The 20,471-nt window shown below is 37.6% G+C and overlaps 3 protein-coding genes across 4 annotated transcripts; all 3 read right to left on the reverse strand.

Moving 5' to 3' along the window:
• Positions 1-475: 475 nt before the first annotated feature.
• Positions 476-5,121, reverse strand: LOC127808495 (nonsense-mediated mRNA decay factor SMG7-like). 2 transcript variants are annotated; one of them, XM_052347061.1, is made up of 6 exons: positions 4,962-5,121; positions 4,223-4,347; positions 3,506-4,114; positions 3,294-3,416; positions 3,037-3,203; positions 476-2,731 (listed from the first exon to the last, which is right to left on the reverse strand). In XM_052347061.1, the coding sequence occupies exons 2-6, from the start codon at positions 4,283-4,285 to the stop codon at positions 658-660; spliced, it is 3,036 nt and encodes a 1,011-aa protein (XP_052203021.1). In that variant the 5' UTR covers positions 4,286-4,347; positions 4,962-5,121; the 3' UTR covers positions 476-657. The 2 variants fall into 2 exon arrangements, with proteins under 2 accessions (XP_052203021.1, XP_052203022.1); XM_052347062.1 differs by having other exon boundaries at positions 4,223-4,338; positions 4,962-5,118.
• A 4,436-nt stretch (positions 5,122-9,557) lies between these two features.
• On the reverse strand, positions 9,558-10,453 carry LOC127807195 (VQ motif-containing protein 4-like). Its single transcript, XM_052344865.1, has one exon. The coding sequence runs from the start codon at positions 10,312-10,314 to the stop codon at positions 9,661-9,663; it is 654 nt and encodes a 217-aa protein (XP_052200825.1). The 5' UTR covers positions 10,315-10,453; the 3' UTR covers positions 9,558-9,660.
• Positions 10,454-13,941: 3,488 nt separating this feature from the next.
• On the reverse strand, positions 13,942-15,277 carry LOC127808847 (non-classical arabinogalactan protein 30-like). The gene is made up of 2 exons (XM_052347511.1): positions 14,876-15,277; positions 13,942-14,536 (listed from the first exon to the last, which is right to left on the reverse strand). The coding sequence occupies exons 1-2, from the start codon at positions 15,219-15,221 to the stop codon at positions 14,223-14,225; spliced, it is 660 nt and encodes a 219-aa protein (XP_052203471.1). The 5' UTR covers positions 15,222-15,277; the 3' UTR covers positions 13,942-14,222.
• Between the last annotated feature and the right edge of the window lie 5,194 nt (positions 15,278-20,471).

Below are 20,471 nucleotides of genomic sequence, written 5' to 3' on the forward strand. Positions count from 1 at the left end.
GGTTGCAAAAGAATAATAAAAGTGATTGTGAAGAGTATTTATTAAATTTATTTTAATTATAACTGCAAAGAGCAAAAACGTGACTGTGAATAGAATTTCTCATATGTTTGTTTGTCTTTTTGGCTTCTTTTTAGTTGACAAGCTCACAAAAAATACGATTTTGACAGTTAAATTTTATTATTATTTTTTTTAAATAACTAAAAGATGGCATTGAAGTTACGAAAAAAAAATTAAAAAAAAGAAGAAGATAAAGACAGTTCATTTAATCTAGTATTGGAGAAGTAGGGAGATTGTTGAATTTGAGATATCATCTAATAAGACCAATTGCCAATAATCACAAATTTTACCACTGGTCGTCGCGTAGCCAACATTCTCATGGGTGACTTCTCTTTTTTTCCGTAAAAGCTATCACAAACCTAAAGGGGTACTCTCTACTTTCACGGAAGACACTAAGCCTACCCATAGGAGCTGTGGATGAACGAGTCGGACACTCTTTTGAGTCTCCTCTTTTGGAAGGTTTATTCCTTGAACTCAAATATACATTTTACACACAAAGTACAGCTGAATGCTCTGATTCATGAACAAACAGCCATGTTACAACAAAAAATCCAATCCGTTCCAAAGACAAAATGCAGGATATATATGCTTGTGATGGACTTAACTACCCATATATGTAGGGCCTCTGACTTGTGGCTGTGTCTGCAACTGCCATTCTTTCTCCTTAAGGTAATGAAGAAGGATAGGTGGCTGGTCAGCTCTGAGCTCTGTCACGGCTCCACAGCCATAAGGGCTCGGCATTTGGTAGTTATGGAAAAGCTTCTCCCTTCTTTGTTCATCTGCACTGTAAATGAGAGGAGAATTTGGCTGCAGCTGAGGGCTTTCCAAGTACACCATCTGGTTAGGACTCGAAGGATTTCCCCAACGGTCACCAAGATTGAATCGGGATGTGTCGTGAGCATATAAGTTTCCTACGGATCCAGGGGCATACAAGTGGACCGGCCATGCCGGACTCACTGATCGTTCGAGGTTTTGATTGTAGTAGTGATGGAGCCATTCTGAAGAGCTCATTCCAAGAACAGGCCTGTAACTGCCAATAAGACCTGGAATGGTTGAGACAAGACCCACTGGAGCAGGAATGGCAGACCGCTTAGTACAGGTGCTAAGTGGCGATGCCCCAAGAATTCCATCTGTTTCTTTCGTGTTTCCTGAGCTCTTGCTGTCAGGAAAACTGGCAGAATTGTCGGCAAACCAGATGGGATCATCCGGCAGTGATGGGGCTGATGGCACCGGAGCAGAATAGGGAGGAGGAGAGTAAGGTGTGGTGGCAGAAACATGGCTGGTATTGGATGCAGAATCCTCTGCTTCACTGAGGAGGAGGCGACTCAAGGAAGCAGAATCTATTTCATCGATGGGGTTTAAGCCCGGTTTCCAAAAGTCCCTTGTTCCCTTATCCTTCTCATTGTTCGAAATCTCTCTGTTTAGTACCCAAGCACTGAGTGATGGCGGCCCAGTATGGTATGACGTAGCAGAATCTTTCGATAGGGGCTCCTGCTGCTTGGATAGTTTGTTGTTCCTGAGGTCTCTCGCATCAGAACAGTAACTCAAAGGCTCGAATGGGGCCTCGTTTCTTTCTGCAGAAAGAGATGTTGCGTGGCACAAACATTCATCAAAAGGCGCTGTTTGATCCTTCGAACCTTCCATAGAGATTGCATCATTTCTCGTAGAAGGAAAGAGGGGTGTTGAGTTATATCTAGTAATAGGCTTAAAGAGAATGACTTCTTCATCTTCCGTGGCGACAGGTTTTCCATTTTCAAAAGGGTGACATTCATTCCCTCCAATGGCATCTTTTTCAGTGGCTCCACATTTGTACTGTTTGGGATCGTTTACCTCATGGTCTGAACTGGAATCGGCTAGTTCTGCTTCCCTGCGCTGATGGAGTTCCTTAATCGCAGTATCTGAACTGGACTGGGCTACTAATTTTTCTATGTGTTCCGGAACTGATTTTGATTCTGTTGTGTAAAACTTTCTTCCCAACTTATCATAGCAAATCCACTTCTGGGAACCATCTGATCTGTCTGAAATTTTCATGGCAGCCTGAAAGATGCGATGAGCACGGCATACATTGACATTAACCAAGTAGCATGGGAGTTTTGAATGAGCTGTAAAGTCCAAGGGCTCATGCGCGAGAGCTAGGGGTTCAAAGCCCCTTAGTTCATAATCTTCCCAAAGAGCAATGTGATCTCCATTGTTGAATTCACCCTCATTCTTATCAAGCTGGTTCACAAGGTCAACAAAAGCATCAAGAAAATAAGACACGGACCTTTTAACTTCTTGACAAGCACCATATGGTTCTACTTTACCAAACACGCCAACCAACCACTCAACAAACATGAGCACCGCAGGCAGAAGGGGACTAAGTTCCACAGGAATACTATCCAGACATCTCTCAGCAAGGCGGCCCAGGCAAATGAATGTGGTAGTCAACAGAAATTGCATCAACATAGGCTGCTGCACCTTGTTCTCATCTGATTCGTTCCCCAAGTTTTCAACTCGGCTGTTGATGACAAATATGAGTACTGAGACAATTTGAAGGGCTCGGTAAGGGCCTGTTCTGGCTGAATCCATATATTGGTAAGACTCCAGAGTGGCTTTTAGTTGATCGTCATCTAGAGCCAACAGAGAGTCCAACTCTCTCACAGTGGATCCAAAAGTGTAAGGAAATTCCTCCAAGCTGTGGTGTACATTGAAAAAAAGCTATGTTACATCTCAGATGGAAACAGAATATAAGCACTAGATAATCCCAATATCTATTCTTCAAATATATAATCAGAGTGCAGAAATAAAAATATAGAGGCTGAAAGAATCAATGCAAATTAAACATATCTTCAAAGAAGATTAGGAAATTAAATGAGCATTGCGAACACAAACAGAAATAAGATACTTGATAAGTGGATAAACAGGAAGATATTATAACAAAAGTAAGATGCATTGCCAATGTGTTTTGAATATCAGTAGAGAAGTGTGGATATGATGTACCTGGATTCAATGAAAAAGAAGCTTATCACTCTAACAAAAAGAGGCCACAGATCACTGGCTAGCCTTGTATCACATTTTGATTCTTTCATTATGATACTTCTTTCGTATGGATTTAGGTAATCGAACTGGGCCTCCTTAGAAAGTGAATCCAATTGAGATGACCTGTTCTGCAAAATCACAAGAAGCAACTAAGAAGTGCCGGGATAAAGAGACAGAACGTTTTCTCAAGCAGCAAAAAGTTAGAATAACATCTTTACCTTGTCAAAGAGCAAAATAAGGTTGTTCCAGGCATCAGGAAAAGGTTCTTTAACGGCTAAGCTTCTTATACAGTGGTACAATGCAAGGAAATCATCGCCAACATATGTTGCCAACAGTGCCAACTACAAATACCAACAGTGACAATTACATATATTAGCCCCACATTGCTGAAATGTTTAAAGATTTGACCGGTATGGTGTATTCGACATACCTGATTTTGGGGGTTCCCACTATCTGGCCAAACCAATGCTGCTTTAAAATAGTAGGTTGCTGCAACAGACCAGTCTGGTTTCTGAAAATCAAGCTTCTTACACAGTTCCCTGTATCTTGCTAGGTCACCGAGACAAACCAGAAGGCGATGGCATGAATATTGACACAGATGAAATTTTGTAGAGTCAATATCACATGAGATGCCATCCTTTTCATATGCCAAAGGATCTTCAGGTAGTCCATAACGTCGTCTTAGTTTTGCAATCAAATCTTGGTAAAACTGAATTGCTTCCAACAGAAATGATTTGAATTGCTCCTTGTGGCTCTCAATGCTGCTCCATGAATTAGTAGCATTTCGCCAAGTTCCTGACTTCAAACTCTGATCAGAACTTGCAGAAGTTTGCACAATTCTCTTACGAAATTCATCAATATGCATGTAATGCAGCATCCACAGGGAACATTCAACATCCTGAAGTTCCACCTCTTTGTGATTGTTTAGAATGATCTTCTCATAACCTGAACGCGTTTTGCGATACAAGTCATGGACTTCTGTGTGCAATATACCTTTCGAATGGATCAGCCCCCACAACTGTTTTTCTGTACTAGTGACCTGAATGCACAACTTCATTGTTACCAATTCTACTTCATAATTAGATAATACAGAAAACTCTAGCATAGAAGTGAACATGCAAATCGAATTGAAGATTCACAAAATTACCTCAAAGAAAGGGCTCTTCCTTCCCTTCCGATCTTTGAGGGAAACAGATGAATCAAGATTCATGACGAAAAGGAACAAATTTCTTCAACCGCGAGTAATCTTCTAGCTCTTGTTAACTGCAGAAACTATCCATTAATTGAAAATAAACATTATCAGCTGGTCTGTAACATGTTCAGCCGGAGAAAAAAGATTTCGGAAGATATCTGGAGAAAGGGTTTTCTAAGGGTTTAGGGTTTAAGTAACAGTGAACCATATCCAATCATCAGAAAATAGAAACTCAGCACAAAGGTTACTTCTGTGGAAAGAGGAATTATCATCATAATCATAATATAGAAGCCATGGGACAGAGACTTGGTTCCAATTGAATGAAAACCCTAAAGTTCTTGAGATGGAGAATCCAATTAATCAAAGCATAAACACAGAAATTCAGCCACCAGCTGAACTAAACCAAAAATTAACGTGCGAATGGCTTAGATGACAATAATAGTAATAATAATAAAGGTAACCAAAGAGAACTCTGTAAATGGAGAGACAGGATAATTCATCACTCAGACAATCAAGAACTGACAGAGAAATTAGAGAAAAAAAAAGGGGGGGGGGGGGGGGGGGGGGGGGCATCGATTACATTTCCAATCAATACAGGTAGCATCAAAATTAAGCAACTTAGATCCCTGAGAAAGCATAAAAGAAAAGTGTTCTTATGATGAGATAAAATTGATCAAAATGAAGAACATGTTACCTGAAGAACCAATCCGGGGGGGGGGGTGTTAAGAATCAGCAAGAAAGACCCATCAAATGAAGTGCAAGTTCAGACTTTTGAAGGCTCAAGACAGCGCCCCCAAGTGGCCAAGATCAAGTATACACATGCTGGGTAATGAAGTTGGAGCGAGGGAAAACACTAGGCTTGCTGGGCCCACTTATCCTGCTGCGTCGTGAAACAGACAAAGTAAAAGGCGGCGGCTGCTCTTAATGAGCCGTTGTGATGAAGTTACCACCTTGCCCTCGAGCTTATCATTTATTCCCTCTGTAAAGTAAGAATAAAAAGGGCAATACAGTATAGTGCACTAATTAGAAATATCATTGCATTTGACTACTAAGATATAAGGGGATCCCTTGCAATCCAAGCCAGACCCATTAAAATACACTTAATTCTTTCTTTTGGGCATCCTTTTTAAAGTTGTGATTTCTTGATCCATCACTATAATGTCTCTTGCAGATAAGTTTTGTCTTTCCCCTCAATAAAAATAGTATAATGATGAGAGTGATTTATATTATTTCGTCTACTCTTGAACATAAACGATTTATGTCTTATTATGTATTTAAAAATAAAAAGAGTTTTGAGTTTTTCGATCAAATTTTCAATTGTTGGTAAAATTCAAAACGCTCAAAATACAATTAAATTATAATTAAAAAATGTCAAAATTATAAATTTAAAAAATATTAGGGAAGGGTAAGCAGTAAATTTGTTAATTTTGAGGATGATGGCTGGTGGGTTGGTGGGTGGGGGATTGGTCTGTTTTTTCAACTCCTCCTAGTCCTCGTTAGTGTTGGACAAGGGAAGTTTCCATCTCAAACGCTGAATAAACATCGTCCACGTGGCATATGACCATTTGGGCCCATTAAGAAAATGATTTGATTTCTAAAAAGGGTAAATTGGCTAAATTTACGCTCAGTGATGTACCAATCAAATGTCTATAAAGTCAGTATCATAAAATAAAAGAATTGAAATATTTTGATGAGGTGGACAAAGGGTCCGAGAAGTTGTTGTCGTTAGGTTGGTGGCTTGGTCCACCCAGGCTCTAAGTTCAAAGCCCACTAACTGTTTAGCTCTAATCAGGCGTGGTCACGGAGGTAATGTGATTGGAAATTGAAGATGATCAACAAATCCAACGCCCAAGAGCTGAGTGGGTGCACCTGATTAAGCTAGGGGCATCCACACACAGTATGCCCATTCACATCATGAGGAGTTGATTGAGGAGACATGAGCCAGTAATTATTATTATAAGACTAAACTTACAAATTTACATGGAAGTGTCCAATTTGAATTGATTTACTAAACGAATACATCAATCTTTTGTTGCTATCGCCATGACTCTTTTACATTACCTTCTACAAATTTACATCGAGGTTTTGTATATAATAATAATTGTTAATTATCTATCACAACTCTCTAGACCCATCTTTTATCCGGGAAATGCAATAAATGCCCGACAAATACATGCTGGGTGGCGTGGGTGCATTGTGATAGACTGAGTCAAATGAGATTCATGCTTTGCAACTCCCTCTAGATTATAATAATTTTATAATAGAACGAGAACGATAAAGATGGATCGTTGCTAGTGATTATGATATAAATTAACAACTACTTTCAAAGTGGGACAATTAAGTTTAATACTATTCTCCTCCTTAGTGACTAAAGAGATTTAATTGGGCATGTTATTTGATTCATCTTTTTTAAGAGTTTGAAAGCTACTCTAAACTAATATTTTTGAGTGCCCACAATAGAATACGTGTTACAAGTCATATCAAGTCAGATTTTTTGGTTTACTTGAATGGGCCCTGGCAAAATAGAGCCCAGAACAATTGCGATAGCAACCCAAGTTAGGGGACCATAGTTATAGCTATGGGCTTCGCTTATGGTTCCCAAATAATTGGCCCAATATGCAAATGATGTAAATTTGATGAACTTAGAGCTGAGCATGGGTTGAGCCATAATATCTCCCAATAGAGGCCATGCATGGCATATGGAGTTCTACATATCATCTCCAAAAATAGGAAGAAACAGGCACTAAACCGGTTCACCAAGACATCTCACCACCACCCCATCTTCACCACCTAATTCTTCTCCTCCATTTCCATTTTCCCTCTTCCTCCTTCTTCTTCTTCTTCTTCAATCATCAATGGCTCTAATTCGGGCCGGAAGATTTCTCCCCCTCCTCATCCACGTCGCCATCGTCCTCATCGCCTTGGCCGAGACGGCCTTCTCAGGTAGCTTCCCGACAAGCGCCGCTGTTCACCTTCGACTCGCTCAGGTGCAACAGCGTGCTGGGCGAGTGCTTGTACACGGAGGCGGAGGAGCTGATACTGGAGTCGGAGGCAGCCGCGACAGAACTTCATAAGCTACACGGTAATGGCCCCGTTTGTTGCAGCTTAATTAAAGAAATTACAACTTCTATTTTCTTAGATTATAGCTTCTAAAACTTAAAATAAGTTGTGAACCTGTTTGCTGCAATTTTTTAAAAATTGTAGTTAAGTAGTTGTAGTATTTGATACCATAAGCTGTAAAATAACTTATTTTTGTATAATTGTCCATAATACCCTTAATAGTTATAGAATGATAATTTAAAAATTAACTAGTATATATGTATAAATTTCAAGTGTTATAAAAAAATTAATTAAAGTATAGAGAGAAAGGAAGATGGCGAGAAAGAGGAAGAGATCTGAAAATGGAGATGACGGTAGAGAAGAAAAACACATGATTGCGTAGACAAGAGGATAATTCTTTATTAAAAATAAAGATAAAATTGTCATAAAAATATAATCATTTAAACAGAAATTGTAAAAACTGGGATACCCCAGTTTTGAAAAAGTCAACTTCTATCGCTTTTAAAAATTAGTAAAACCTATAAATTAAAATTCTATAAGTTTAAACACTATATCTTAATTTTTTTAAAACTAAAAATTAAAAATTACAACTTTTAAACTGTAACAAACATGCCCAATGAGGCCAACAATTGCCCTGCAGAAGGCGCGGCAATTCCTACTAAAACTGCAACCAGAGGAGAGGAGGATGAAACCCTTGCACCCGCGGCTGCAGCGCCATCACCAGGTGCCGCAGGTGCACCGGCTAATTAAGAACATAATCGCCTGCCGGCCGCCAGATGTCGATGACATCATCACCTATATATATAAATATATAATGTATGTTGCCTTGTAGGTTTAATTATGAAGTTAATTACTTGTTCTCTTTCTGCAACTTTGGGTTCTTTGCATAGCTCCATGCAAATCTGTAATGTCTTTAATTCACTTATATATATACACACACAAACACACATATAATTTCATTATTATTTTCTCTTTCTTATCTGTAAGGTCAAATTTGTCAGGCTGCAGGATGATTGCGTCAAGCTAGCATCTCTAGTACATTACCCAAGCTTGAAGCAACCAATTATATATAGATATATGAATTATTCTAAATGAATTTTGTACCATGTGAGTGAGAACGGGATCGAGCAATACAGCCATGAGCCAACTAACTGATGAAAACCAATTACAAGCAACCAATTGATTTGAATTTTTGCACAAGTGCGTGTGAGCTTTTATATGAACTTAAAATTTTGAGCAAAGAAGTGAGTACAAGCAGGGAAAATGTATATACGAGAGTGAAGATAGGTATAAGGCCTCTGACTATACCCACTTCGTTTGTATATATCTATAAGGTCATGTTCAAACAGTCCATGGAAAGTAATTAATCCATATTGCGATTTGTCTCCCGATTCCGTACAAATTAACCACTGAAGGGGTAAATAAACCATGTTTGGAAGCCGATAAAAAAACAGGGGGTTGAAGGGATGAATAAATCATGCGTGGAAGGCGAGAAAACGGAGTGATGATTGAGACAGAGACAAGGAAAAACAGTGGGTGGGAAAGTTTCAAAGCTGCCATGAGATGGCCACACCCACAGGGAAATAGGGAAGAAAACAATGAGGAGATAGAGAAAGAAAGAAAGAGAAAAGAGAAGACAATGGGCCACCACTGCCACTGCCCAGTCCCACCGCCGTGTCCGCGTTTCCCTGGCTTCCCCGTTCTCTCTCTCTGTTTCTTTGTCATTTTCTTCTTCCTTTTCCTGAGAAACTTGGAAAGAAAACACCAGACCCCCCCACCCCCCGCTGCATCATTTCTTTGAAGAATCCAAGAAAGAAACAGAATCCAAGGAATCGATTTTGATAGATTTCATTGCAAGTAAAAACATAATTTTTATATTTAATTATAATATCACCCGTGACAACCGTGTATTTGAAGTCTGAAACCATAACACACAAAAAAAGAGTCAAGATTCCCTCCCATTAAGGCATCTGCCCTCCCCCCTTTAGACAGCTATTTTCCACTGGTCGGCTTTACCCTATTCTACCTTATTTCATCCATCCATTGAGATACAATGAAGGTATGCTTTAAACATTAGTAATTAAAGTCAAACTTGGAATTAAAATTCGAGATTTTTATGATGCAAAGACTAAGCGAAAGAAAAAGAGATGAATCGGGCTGTGCAATTCGAAGCAAATACCGCTGTGTCGCTTCATTTTCTTTTCCATTTTCTCACTCTCCAAACATAACGAATCGAATGACAACATTTGATTTGCCCCCATTCATTGAGAATTATATATTGATATGTATTAATTGAAAATATATAAAAATCTTACATCGATCATAAAGCGCACTCAAGAAGAAGATCCCGAGACCCTCGGCGACGTTACCGGAAACAGCGGCAGCAATCGGGGCTCCGAGTCTCTCGGAGTATTCGCCGGCGACGGGTGCAAATAGAACCCCTTTTTGGCGATCGCCTGCTCCTCGGCATCCACATACAAGCTCCCACTGCTCGCTGGAGACCTGTTAAACGGGTCGGGCACGAGCGGTGTGATAGGGCTGAGGGCCAGCGACGGGAAGTCGAGAACACTGGGCGACAAAATCTCGGGCTTCCGGGGCGAGAACCCGGGGACGAGCGGGCTGATCTTGAAATTCTTGTGGCTGTTGCGGCGCTCGTAGAGCTTCGAGGCGGGTTGCTTCATGGGGCCGGTCTTGACGGGCGGAATCGGGTTTCTTTCCGGGGCGTGCCGGGCGGTCTCGGAGGACCCGGTCAGCATCTGGACGACTTGCTTGAAGGAGGAGGTGTCGGCCTGGACAAAGGTGGTGGGGAAGGGGTTGTTGGGCTCGGATCTGGTGACAGGCCTCGGCGGCGTCGATGGGTGGCGCTGGCCGGTCGGACTGGTAGCGGCGGTGGTGGCGCTGCCGCCGCTGCTGGTTGTGCTGTGGCTGTTTGGGGAGGGTTGAAGAGATGGGTTGTGATTCTCTTGGCGTTTGGGTGAGATTTCCATTGATGGGTCAGAGATTACAGACAGAGAAAGACGAAGAAAAAGAGAAGGAAGCAAAGAGAAGAGGAAAAAATGGGCGTTTTGTAAACTTGGTTGCTTTGCCTGGTTTGGTAAGAAATGTCTTTGTTGGTGCGCGGGCCGGGGGGGAGAGAGAGGGGGGTGTCGTCTCTATCAAACTCCATCACTCGCTTGCTAGAGAGATTGTTTCTCACTCTCTCACCCACCAACCAATCCCCTCTCAATATTATATTCCCAATAATAATAACAAAAAATGTTAAATTATTTTAAGTATTTCAATTTATGAGCATATTATTTGGGAAATTATTATTATATGTTATGTGATATTCTCTTCACGATATTTATACTAGTGATATTTTTAGAAAGAGTAATGATTTTATATTCAACCAATGGGCACCGCCGGCAAGGGGAAGGTGGTCGGGGAGGAAATAGTGAAGCGAGTGAGGGTGAGAAGAGGGCATTGGAGGAAGTCTCTAAGAAATTCAAAGCAATGATGTTTGTGGGGGCAGAGAGGGAGAGAGATTGTCAAGTTGAGTATGAATGTTTGGCCTTGACTTGGAATTGAAAGGGGGAAATGGCCAAGCAATGAAACTGAAAGGTATGGGAAATGTCCCAATATTACAGAGAATTTGGTCATGCTTTAATAATCATAATGACTGACTATACTAATATGAATTTATATCTTACCTGGTTTTACTTTGTTTGAGCCGTAAGCAGGGCGGGCGTGTTGTTGGGTTGGGAGCCCAATGTGATGCTTCTCCATGCCCCCCCACCACCACCCAACCCCCTTTTCATTTTAATTTTAAACATTGTTCAATATTTCCAATTCATAGTATAAAATTAAAAAAATAAAAAAGGGTTTCAAAATGAAAAAAAAAAAATCAATCAATTTCGAACACAAAGACAATGGAGGCATGTGCAACCTTTGACCTTCAATATATTCTGTAATTGATTGTCACACTGTCTTGTGTATTCCTTCCCCTTTAATTTCCATTTTTTATTTGAAAAAGAAGTAGAAAGCTAAATTAAATCAAGATTATCCATTGAGTGGGAAATATTCAAGCAACAATTAATGCAATCATTAAATAAATAATTAGAAAAAAAAAACCCATAAAAATTTATATTAATGTATTATATTTTATATTATATTAATATAAATGTATAATATATTAATACATAATTTTTATTAAAAGTGTCACAAGTGAATGATCAAATAACATTTTTAAACTTAAAATCTCAAAGATGATTTCTGTTGAAGGATTATTTATTGGCCTATCACCATCCGATTTGTACAATAATCATACTTTCAATTGACTTCTCTCAATTTCAAAATATTTTAGTGATCCTAAAGTCCGAGTTTATCTGGGATGTGCTCTATAACATATGCAAAGGAGGGTAGGACTTGCTTCCTTAATGGATTATTGTATTCACATAATAATAATGTAATTAATAAAATAATTAATTTTTTAAAAATCATGCCTTTATACAGGGTTATTGCAGGGATGATAAAAGATCAAGATTATGCCACGTTATTGGTCGTACTTAATCCCTTGAGTGAGTTGGGCTAGCTGGTGATACAATATGGTAGTGGGTTTGGATCCAGGCCCTTTTATTGTCCTAGTTTGGATATCTAGCTATAGGGTTGGACTCTAATCTTTTTGAACTTGATGGATCTCCAAATTAAATCGGGCCTCCTAGCATAGATCTTATCCCTATTAGGGACACTTTGATTTGCCTCATCAATTTCATTAGTTTAACTAAATGGGTTTTGCAAAAAAAAAAAACTAAATCACATAACCTAAGCTAGAATTATAAAGAGTTTGAGTGGAATTAACTCATTTATCTTTAATTATAAAAATCAGCAGCTTTGGCTGCTTGATTATAGGGATTAGGAGTTTTTTAATGCAAATTCATCATACATGAATTTAATTTCATGTCACCAGCAAGCAAGCAAGCAAGCATGAGCATTCATTTAAATCAATCCAACCTATCATAGAGCCAGAGCACTAAGTTGGTGAAAGAAAATAATTACATGTTTCAGCAACATTTATTTGTTAGTTTCTATGGACTATGGTTTGGCTTTTGAATTATTATTGTGTTCTATTTTAATAAATAATAGTTCAATAATTGGTAACACAAAAAAAGACTTTAGGGTTCACAATTTGAGTAATTTTTTTTCTTGTCTTAGTATGTGATGTGGAATGGAACTTACATTTAATGAAAATATTTTGAATTTCAAATGTAATTTGGAGATATTATTCTATAGTTTTCAGGTTGGCCACAGTTAGTTTCATTATCTTATATTTTATTAAACAAATAATATAAAACATTAATATAAAGATATTACATTAAATATAATTCTTTTAAGGTAATGTTTATTAAAATGAACAGGATAAGATTATAGTAAAATCAGGTTAAAATATTTTTTGAATTAAAATATAGTATGATCAAAATAAATTAGAAAAGTATTTCAAGATTTTTATAATTATTTCTTAAATTTTTTAGAATACATTGAGAATTTCATTTTTATAAGATGGAGGATATATAGGTCAATTTTTTCTTATCTATAAAATTTTAGGTAATTTTATCTCTTTTATAAATAAATTTATTTATAAAATTTCAAATAAGAAATCGCGACTTATTTTCAGTTATTGTTGGATAAATTTAATAAATATAATAAAAAATATTTTAATCTAAATAATATTTTTTAAACAAAATATGAAATAAAAAAATAAAATATAAAAATCATTTCAGATAAAAATATTTTAATAATTATTAAATTTATCTAATAATTATTAAAAAAATTATTCATAAATTTATCTCTCTTTTTCTTTAAATAAATTTATTTTGAGCATTATAAATAAATAAAAATAATACATATATTTTGTAATACATTCTAAAAAATTTAACAAATAATTTAATAAGAAATTTAAAATATTTCTTAATTTTATCATTTTTAAATATCATTTTTTTAATACATAAAACACTACTAACTGTACAAATAACATATTCTTATGTGTATATATATATATATATAAAAGAATGTACGGACATTGTTTGAAGCTAGAGAGAAGAACATTGGATGCTACATCTACCCCTACCAAAAGCTCAGAGAGACAGTAGTAGCTCCTCGGAACCCAGGAAGATGATGAGTCCCTGTGCCAGTCTCCGGTCTCCAGCCTGAAGACGTACGCACGCATGCATGACCAGAACCAAACCTTGGACTAATCAATCACCATCCATGCTGGCCGGCACCGCACAACCGGGCAGGCCCCGCAAGAATCCAATGCAATCTAACACACATTATCTCACCTAATTAAATAAGGATAATTTATTGATTAGTACTTTCATAAATGAACACTCCTGCAGTTGTATGTCCACATCTGTCCTGCACAATGTACATTCATTTTCCCTGTTGTAAATCAATCAGTCAATCCAATTCCAATGCACGGATATGGGAAGGCGTGAAAGCAAAGACTGAAAAGAGATAAGTAGCTGTTTCCAACCCAAGAGTCACACAGTTCCATCAATGGCCAATTTTCCCCAAATACATTAATTTATTAATTAAAGGGCCCCAAAAGTACCAACACTAACAGGCGACAGATCCGTCGATTCATTACAAATTATTATTATTATTATTATTAAAGATTTGACCAACTATTATTCATTACTGTTTCAATCCTTCATTTGCATACACAACCAAGCCAACCCAAGCCAGACCAGACAAGCCAAGGCACAAACAGTACTCTCCATCTTCTCTTCACTAAACGCTAATTAAAGCGATGCACACCTGACGTAGAAAGAAACAACAGAATGAAGACAATGGCATGAGACCCTAGCTAGGATTCATTTTAAGTTTTAGGTTGTGGGTGATCAGCTGCCGGGCAGGATCATCAATGACATTTGGTGGGGGGCTCAAAGGCGAATGGCCCGACAGAGAAGAGCTCGAAGGGAAGAGGCTTGGGCACATCTTTGACGGGAGGCTTCTTGGGAATCAAGACGGCGCCTTGCTTTCCGGAATGCAGATCCGTCGGCTTACTGCATGCCGCCGACGGCGACGACACCAGCGCCACCTTGCACTTGTGAGCGCCGTAGTTGGTGACGCCCTTCGCCGCCATGATGAAGAAGTAGCCGTTCTTGTCGGTTTTGGCCTCTTGGACCAGTGGATGGAACTTGGTGTTGTTGCATTCCAGCCTCACTGTCGCTTCTGCAATGCCACAAATATATATATATATATATATATTAGCAAAACATGACAACTGTTTTCTCTCCTTTTCTACGGAAAATCTGCCTAGAAACAGGCCAGAAAGAGAGGTTTGTCACAAGGAAAACCGAATGCATGCACGCAATCTTCGCATCACCAGGAAACATGCCATAAATTAAGAGAGATCTCATAACAACAGGAAGATTGCTTAATTATTTAAAAAAATATTTCGGTTCTCTTGATACACTCTGCAGAAGCTGTTCGTGCAACGCCATGTATGACCTTTGAAGGTTTCGAAACGCAACAGAAAAAGAAAAGCAACAAACGCGTTGAAGATCTCACCGGCAAGGGGAGTGGCTCCAAGGAGGGTTTCGACTCCAGCGTACTTGCAGGGCTTGCAGTAAACGACACCTTGGACAGCCACAAAGTTCCTCTTGGGGAGGGGAGAACTCGGGGGGTGAACCGGCGGGTGAACTGGAAGATGGCCGCGGCGGGGGTGGTGCTGGTGCTGGGGCGGGTGCGCCTTGGGGTGCTTGGGGGCTTCGGCTGGGGGGTACGCCGGAGCATTGTGGTGATCCTTCGACTCAGTGGACCGAGACCAGCTCACTAAATCGAACAAATCGGCGGACACAGAGAGAGTGAAGCAGCTTAGCAGAAGCACTACAGCTTTCACTGCAACAATGGCCATCTTTCTACACACAGAGAGAGAGAGAGAGAGAGAGAGAGGAAAGTGATGAAGTGGGGATAGTTGTGAGATTTAATTTATAGCCATTTTGGAAGCGGTGCTAAATGGAATAAATGAATTAATTAAGAATTAATAAACTATATATCATATCAGTAGTGAGGGTTGAATCTGTGGGGTCTGATTAGAGCATAGGCACCGTCTGGGGATAGGCTTATTACAGTAAGATTCGTTCGGCAACGGTAACCCCGTCTTTTCTCCCACCACCTTTTTCAAAATCCTTTTTCCACTAAGAAGTTTGAATAAAATTCAAAATATTATTATCTTAAAAAGTTTAAATAAACATTAATAATTACCCAGCTATATATATATTATTAAGAAAGATGTCACAGTTGGGGTTATTTTGTCTTATAAAGCTACATATAGAGAGTGGGGTGGGGGTGGCCATGTGGCACGCTGCCCCCACATGCATTGGGGATATAAAGTTACGGATTTTGCACATCTTGCAAGAACTTTGAAGAAGTTTCCAATGACTTCGATTTTCCAAACCCTAAATTAATGAATGATGATTAATTAATTAATCCAACAATAAACAATTCCACACCTAGCGACCCTATTCAAATACATTTTAGGGCCTTATTATATTGCAAGGTTTGAATTTTGCTTTTGTGTTCATAAATCCTCAAAATTAGAAAACCCTAATCCAAAGAATCACAAATCTTTTTGTCACCATTGGTTGTGAAAAGTTGGGTCAAACTAAGTATTCGGAGACTTAATTGCTACGCCAAATGCAAATGGGACTAAACACATGGTGGCACGTACTAATTAGTGTTAATTTGTCAGATATGATTAATGTTGAAAAATATGATAGGAGGTAATTAATTAATTAATTTGGTAGGCCCTAGGCGTATGATTTTTAAACGTTTAATGAATTAATGAGCCTTTAAGTAGACAAAACTTGCTATACTTGTTATCATCTGGTGTGGGCTCTTTCATTGTGCATTGTAGTTTTGATTTTTAAATTTTTGTGTTTACATTTCATTTTCATTTGAAACAAATACAAGTTAGCATGTTATTTGAAAACATTGGGCTCAGTTCAAAATAAAAATTAAATTGAATTTTGTAAAAAGTTTTTGAATTGTGTAGTCATTTTAAGTGTATTAACAATAAGAAGATTATAATTTTTTTTTTTAAAAAAAGAATCTTTATGTTAGAACGGGAGATGCTATGGCACACACCAAGAGGGGGGTGAATTGGTATAATTAAAAACTTGGTAGAAACTTGAAAACTTTTTGATACAGGTTGAAGTTTTAATGATTTAAAACATGAAGCATATAAAATGACAAATGCGAATCAAGTGATAAATTAAGGAATGCTTGGAAAGATAAAGATGATTTAAAGAACACAAGCACACAAGAACACCAAGATTTATAGTGGTTCGGCTTAACCCAAGCCTAATCCACTACCTTAGCTCCTCACTAAGGATTTTTCAAACCATCCACTAAAACCCCCTACTTAAACCAAGTAGGTCCTCTAGTCCGAGACTAGGAATTACAAAACCTCCCACTCAAATGGGCCTTCTAGCTATACAAGCTAGGAAAACAAGAAATATATAGTTGGAGAGAATCTAAGAGATGAATCTCTTAGTTACAATGTCTCTCAAAAATGATACAAGGCTTAAATGAATGTAAACAAATTAAGATCACAGCCTTGAAGAGAGAAAATTGAAGCACAGTGAATGTAAATAGAAACGAGTGTAAAATGTAAGCTCAATTCAATTCGTTCCCGTCCATTAGCCTTCTCTTGATCATCTATGACATGTATATATAAGTGTCCCACAAAATTGAAGAGAAATATAGCCGTTTGGAGCCGTTGGGATTTGAAAAAATAGCCGTTGGAGCTTTCTGCAAAAAGAAATAGTCGACAGAAGAAATATATAGTTGACTATTTTTACAACTAAAGCAAGAAATAGTCGACAGACAAAACGAATAGTCGACTATTTTATAACACAAAATTTCAATAGTCGACAGACACATTCCAATAGTCGACAGATGCTGAGATATGAAAAAAATTTAGAATTTCATGAACAAAAATAGTCGACAGATCAAAAGGCATAGTCGACTATTTTTACTCGATAGTCGACAGATGCTAAAATAGTCGACAGATGTTTAAATAGTCGACAGAACATTAAAAATAGTCGACTATTTTGAAGCATAGTCAACAGAATGATCCTGATAGTCGACTATTCTTTAGAAAAACTTGAATTTTCAAAACATCCTTATTCGATTCTTTAAAATCTCATTTTGATTATCTTTAAAGCAAGTTGAGATTATCAAAAGTATATTTTGAAACAAATCACTCTCAACAAGCAAGTTTTTCAAATCACTCTCAACCATACTCAATATTTCTTCTATAAGTTTTCATATCTTGCTTCAAAGCTTATATATTAAAAATTCATTTTCTCATTCATATAATCCACATAGTAGAAATTGATTTTCATATAGTCATTTATCAAAAACCATTCATATAGACATTTATCAAAACCATTTCATTTCCAAGAGATATTAGATATCAAAATACCAAGAGATAGTTTTCTAAAATGAACACACTTTCAAAAACATGTTCTAGTTGGTCTTTTGCCTTAGAATTGTTTCTGGGGTGAATTAAGTGTTTGTAAAATTTAAAAACTTTTTAGAAGGTTTTAAAAGAAATGTATGAAAAAAATGAAACACAATTAAAATAAATGCAAGAGGGACACAAGGATTTATAGTAGTTCGGATAAACCAAACTTAATACACTCTCTTAGCTCTTCATTAAGGATTTGAAGTAATTCCCTCAAACCTCCTACCATACTTGGTAAGCCCTCTAACATATGCTACTAGAAATACAAAACTTTCTACCAAAACTTGGTAGGCCCTCTAGCTCACAAATTAGGAAATATGAGAATGATGTACAAAGAGAAAATCTAAGAGTTAAAAATATAATTATTAACTCAAATGAATTTATTCGTACTTCTTAGTTATCTTAAGTGCATTCTTAAATGGTATTTATAGGCATCCATAGAGTTTCAAAATAAACTAGCCGTTTATAGTCGTTGGTAGTGGATTGCCGCACTTGATGACTTGAGAAACTAGCTGTTGGAAAACTCTGCAATAAAAACGATCAACAAATCTAAAGGATCGGTCGACAAGTTAGTTCTCAATTTCAAAAAGCAGTTGACACTTTGAGCAAAACGGTTGACAATTTTGAAAAATAGTCGACACTTCATAATGCAGAAGAGGTCGACAACAAATAACTGAGAGCATGCATTTGACCCGGTAAACAACCAATGAAGGCCGATCGACAACAAAACTTAAAATAGTCGATAATTCCTGGAATCAGTCGACAATTGGTCTTTTTTTTTTTTTTTTGCTCCCATTTTCTCCAATGATTTTAAAATCGATTTGGAAACATAATTTTCCAAATGCTATCAAGAAATTTGAGAACAATATTTTTGGCATTAGATTGTATGATGAAATTGATTTTCATTTTGGTGCTTAATAAAACATGTAAAAGTAATTAAGAGCACTATTAACAAAATAATTTTATCATCAAAATACAATTATTTTTTATCATCAAAACCATATCAAAGGCAAAACATCAATTTCTAATTTCCTTTGACGTTTTAATCCTCCATAAGGTATTTTTTCAAGTATTTTGTCGAGTAATCTTTCTTCTTTAGGAGAATTGACGAGTCCTTGAGAGCCATGTGAAGGCAAGCCAGGAGCTCCCGAGCAAATTGGCGCCCTTTTGGGTTTAGATATTAATGTAAGTGGTGCCCCACCTCTTTCTTCCGCATTTTTGGCTCTATCTCCACTCCCAATTGCCAATCTTTTCAATCGTATAATTGTCCCTTGAGCCGTCCTTATTCTATTTCAATTTTGTTTTGTGTTGTAAGAACACTTTTTTTTTCTTTTGGTGCAATAATTTATTCTTTGTAAGGCTTTCTTTTTGTACTTACTTTGTTGTTTGGTGACATTGCTCTCTTCATTTTGTTTGTTTCACATTTCTTGTAGTGCACTTTTATGTAAACTGCTCCCCAACTCTTTTGGAGAAAACTAGTGTTGTTAAAGTACGTTGTTCAGAAAACTCCTTATAGGCTTGTCAACCTTCTTGGGAACTTAATGTGGCTTGTTCCTTTGATAGTTGCCATGATACTAGAGTGTGATTGTGTGAGCGGAGTATATTTTGTAAATTGGAGTCGAAAAGTATCACCATGTCTTTTGGTCTTCTCTTCCCTTTGGCTTATCTCTTCATCATAGTCTTTTTCTATTCTTTTCTAGTCTCTTTCTTTGTTTCTTCTGACTATTTTTCTAACTTTGGTTTGTAAAATATATTTGTTGGCTCGAACAAACAAGTCTGCTAGAGTAGTTGGCTAGTCTAAGCCAAAGATTATTGTAGAGAGGTGGACCTAGTTCCTTAAGGCATGGCTCCCACTACTATTTTGACTTGCATGTCTCGTATTTCTAAAGTTGCATTGCAAAACTTATCCAAATGTTGTTGAAGAGTTTTTTTGTTGCTTTGTTTGATATTGAGGAGATAAGTTGTATCTTTCTTCCTTTGATTGTTGATGATGAATGCTTTAACAAATTCAACACTCAATTGTTCGATATTGGAGATGAAGCCCTAAGGCAAACCATTATACCATACTCGAGCATGATTTGTTAAAGTCAGAAGAAAAACTCAACATAAAATTTCATATTTCCACCCACGTAACACCATGAGGGAGTCATAGTTTTGAATGTGATCGTGGGGGTAGCTTTTGCCTGAATATGCAGATGTTTAGGGTATTTTGAACTTCCTTAATAGAGATTTCTCCATGATGGCTAGAGTGAAATGGATTCTCCTTCATGGTTGGTCTTCTAACGCAACCCACAACTTTTTCTGCTCCAAGACTTCCTTACTTATCCTTTTCATATCCATCATCTCGCAAGCGCTAAATGCTGAAGGGTCTTCAACTTCTTTGATTTTTTTTCACAAAACCCTTGGTGGAGTCCGTTCCGCATCAGTGAGCACGCTCCTTACAATTTCGAGATACTTTTCTTTCTAGGGATCTTTCTGGGTGTTTCTTAGCCTTTTCCAAGTTTCCCCCCTTTCCCAATCTTGAAGTCGGCAAGGGAAGAGTTGCGTGCATGAGTCCTTCAAGGGGAAGTGGACTGTGACTGCACCCTCTACGATTCTGGTGTGGTCTCAAAACTTTCTCTTGTATTTCTTGGA

This window comes from Diospyros lotus, chromosome 8 (genome assembly GCF_014633365.1).
Source record: "Diospyros lotus cultivar Yz01 chromosome 8, ASM1463336v1, whole genome shotgun sequence".
NCBI classification, from domain to species: Eukaryota; Viridiplantae; Streptophyta; class Magnoliopsida; order Ericales; family Ebenaceae; genus Diospyros; species Diospyros lotus.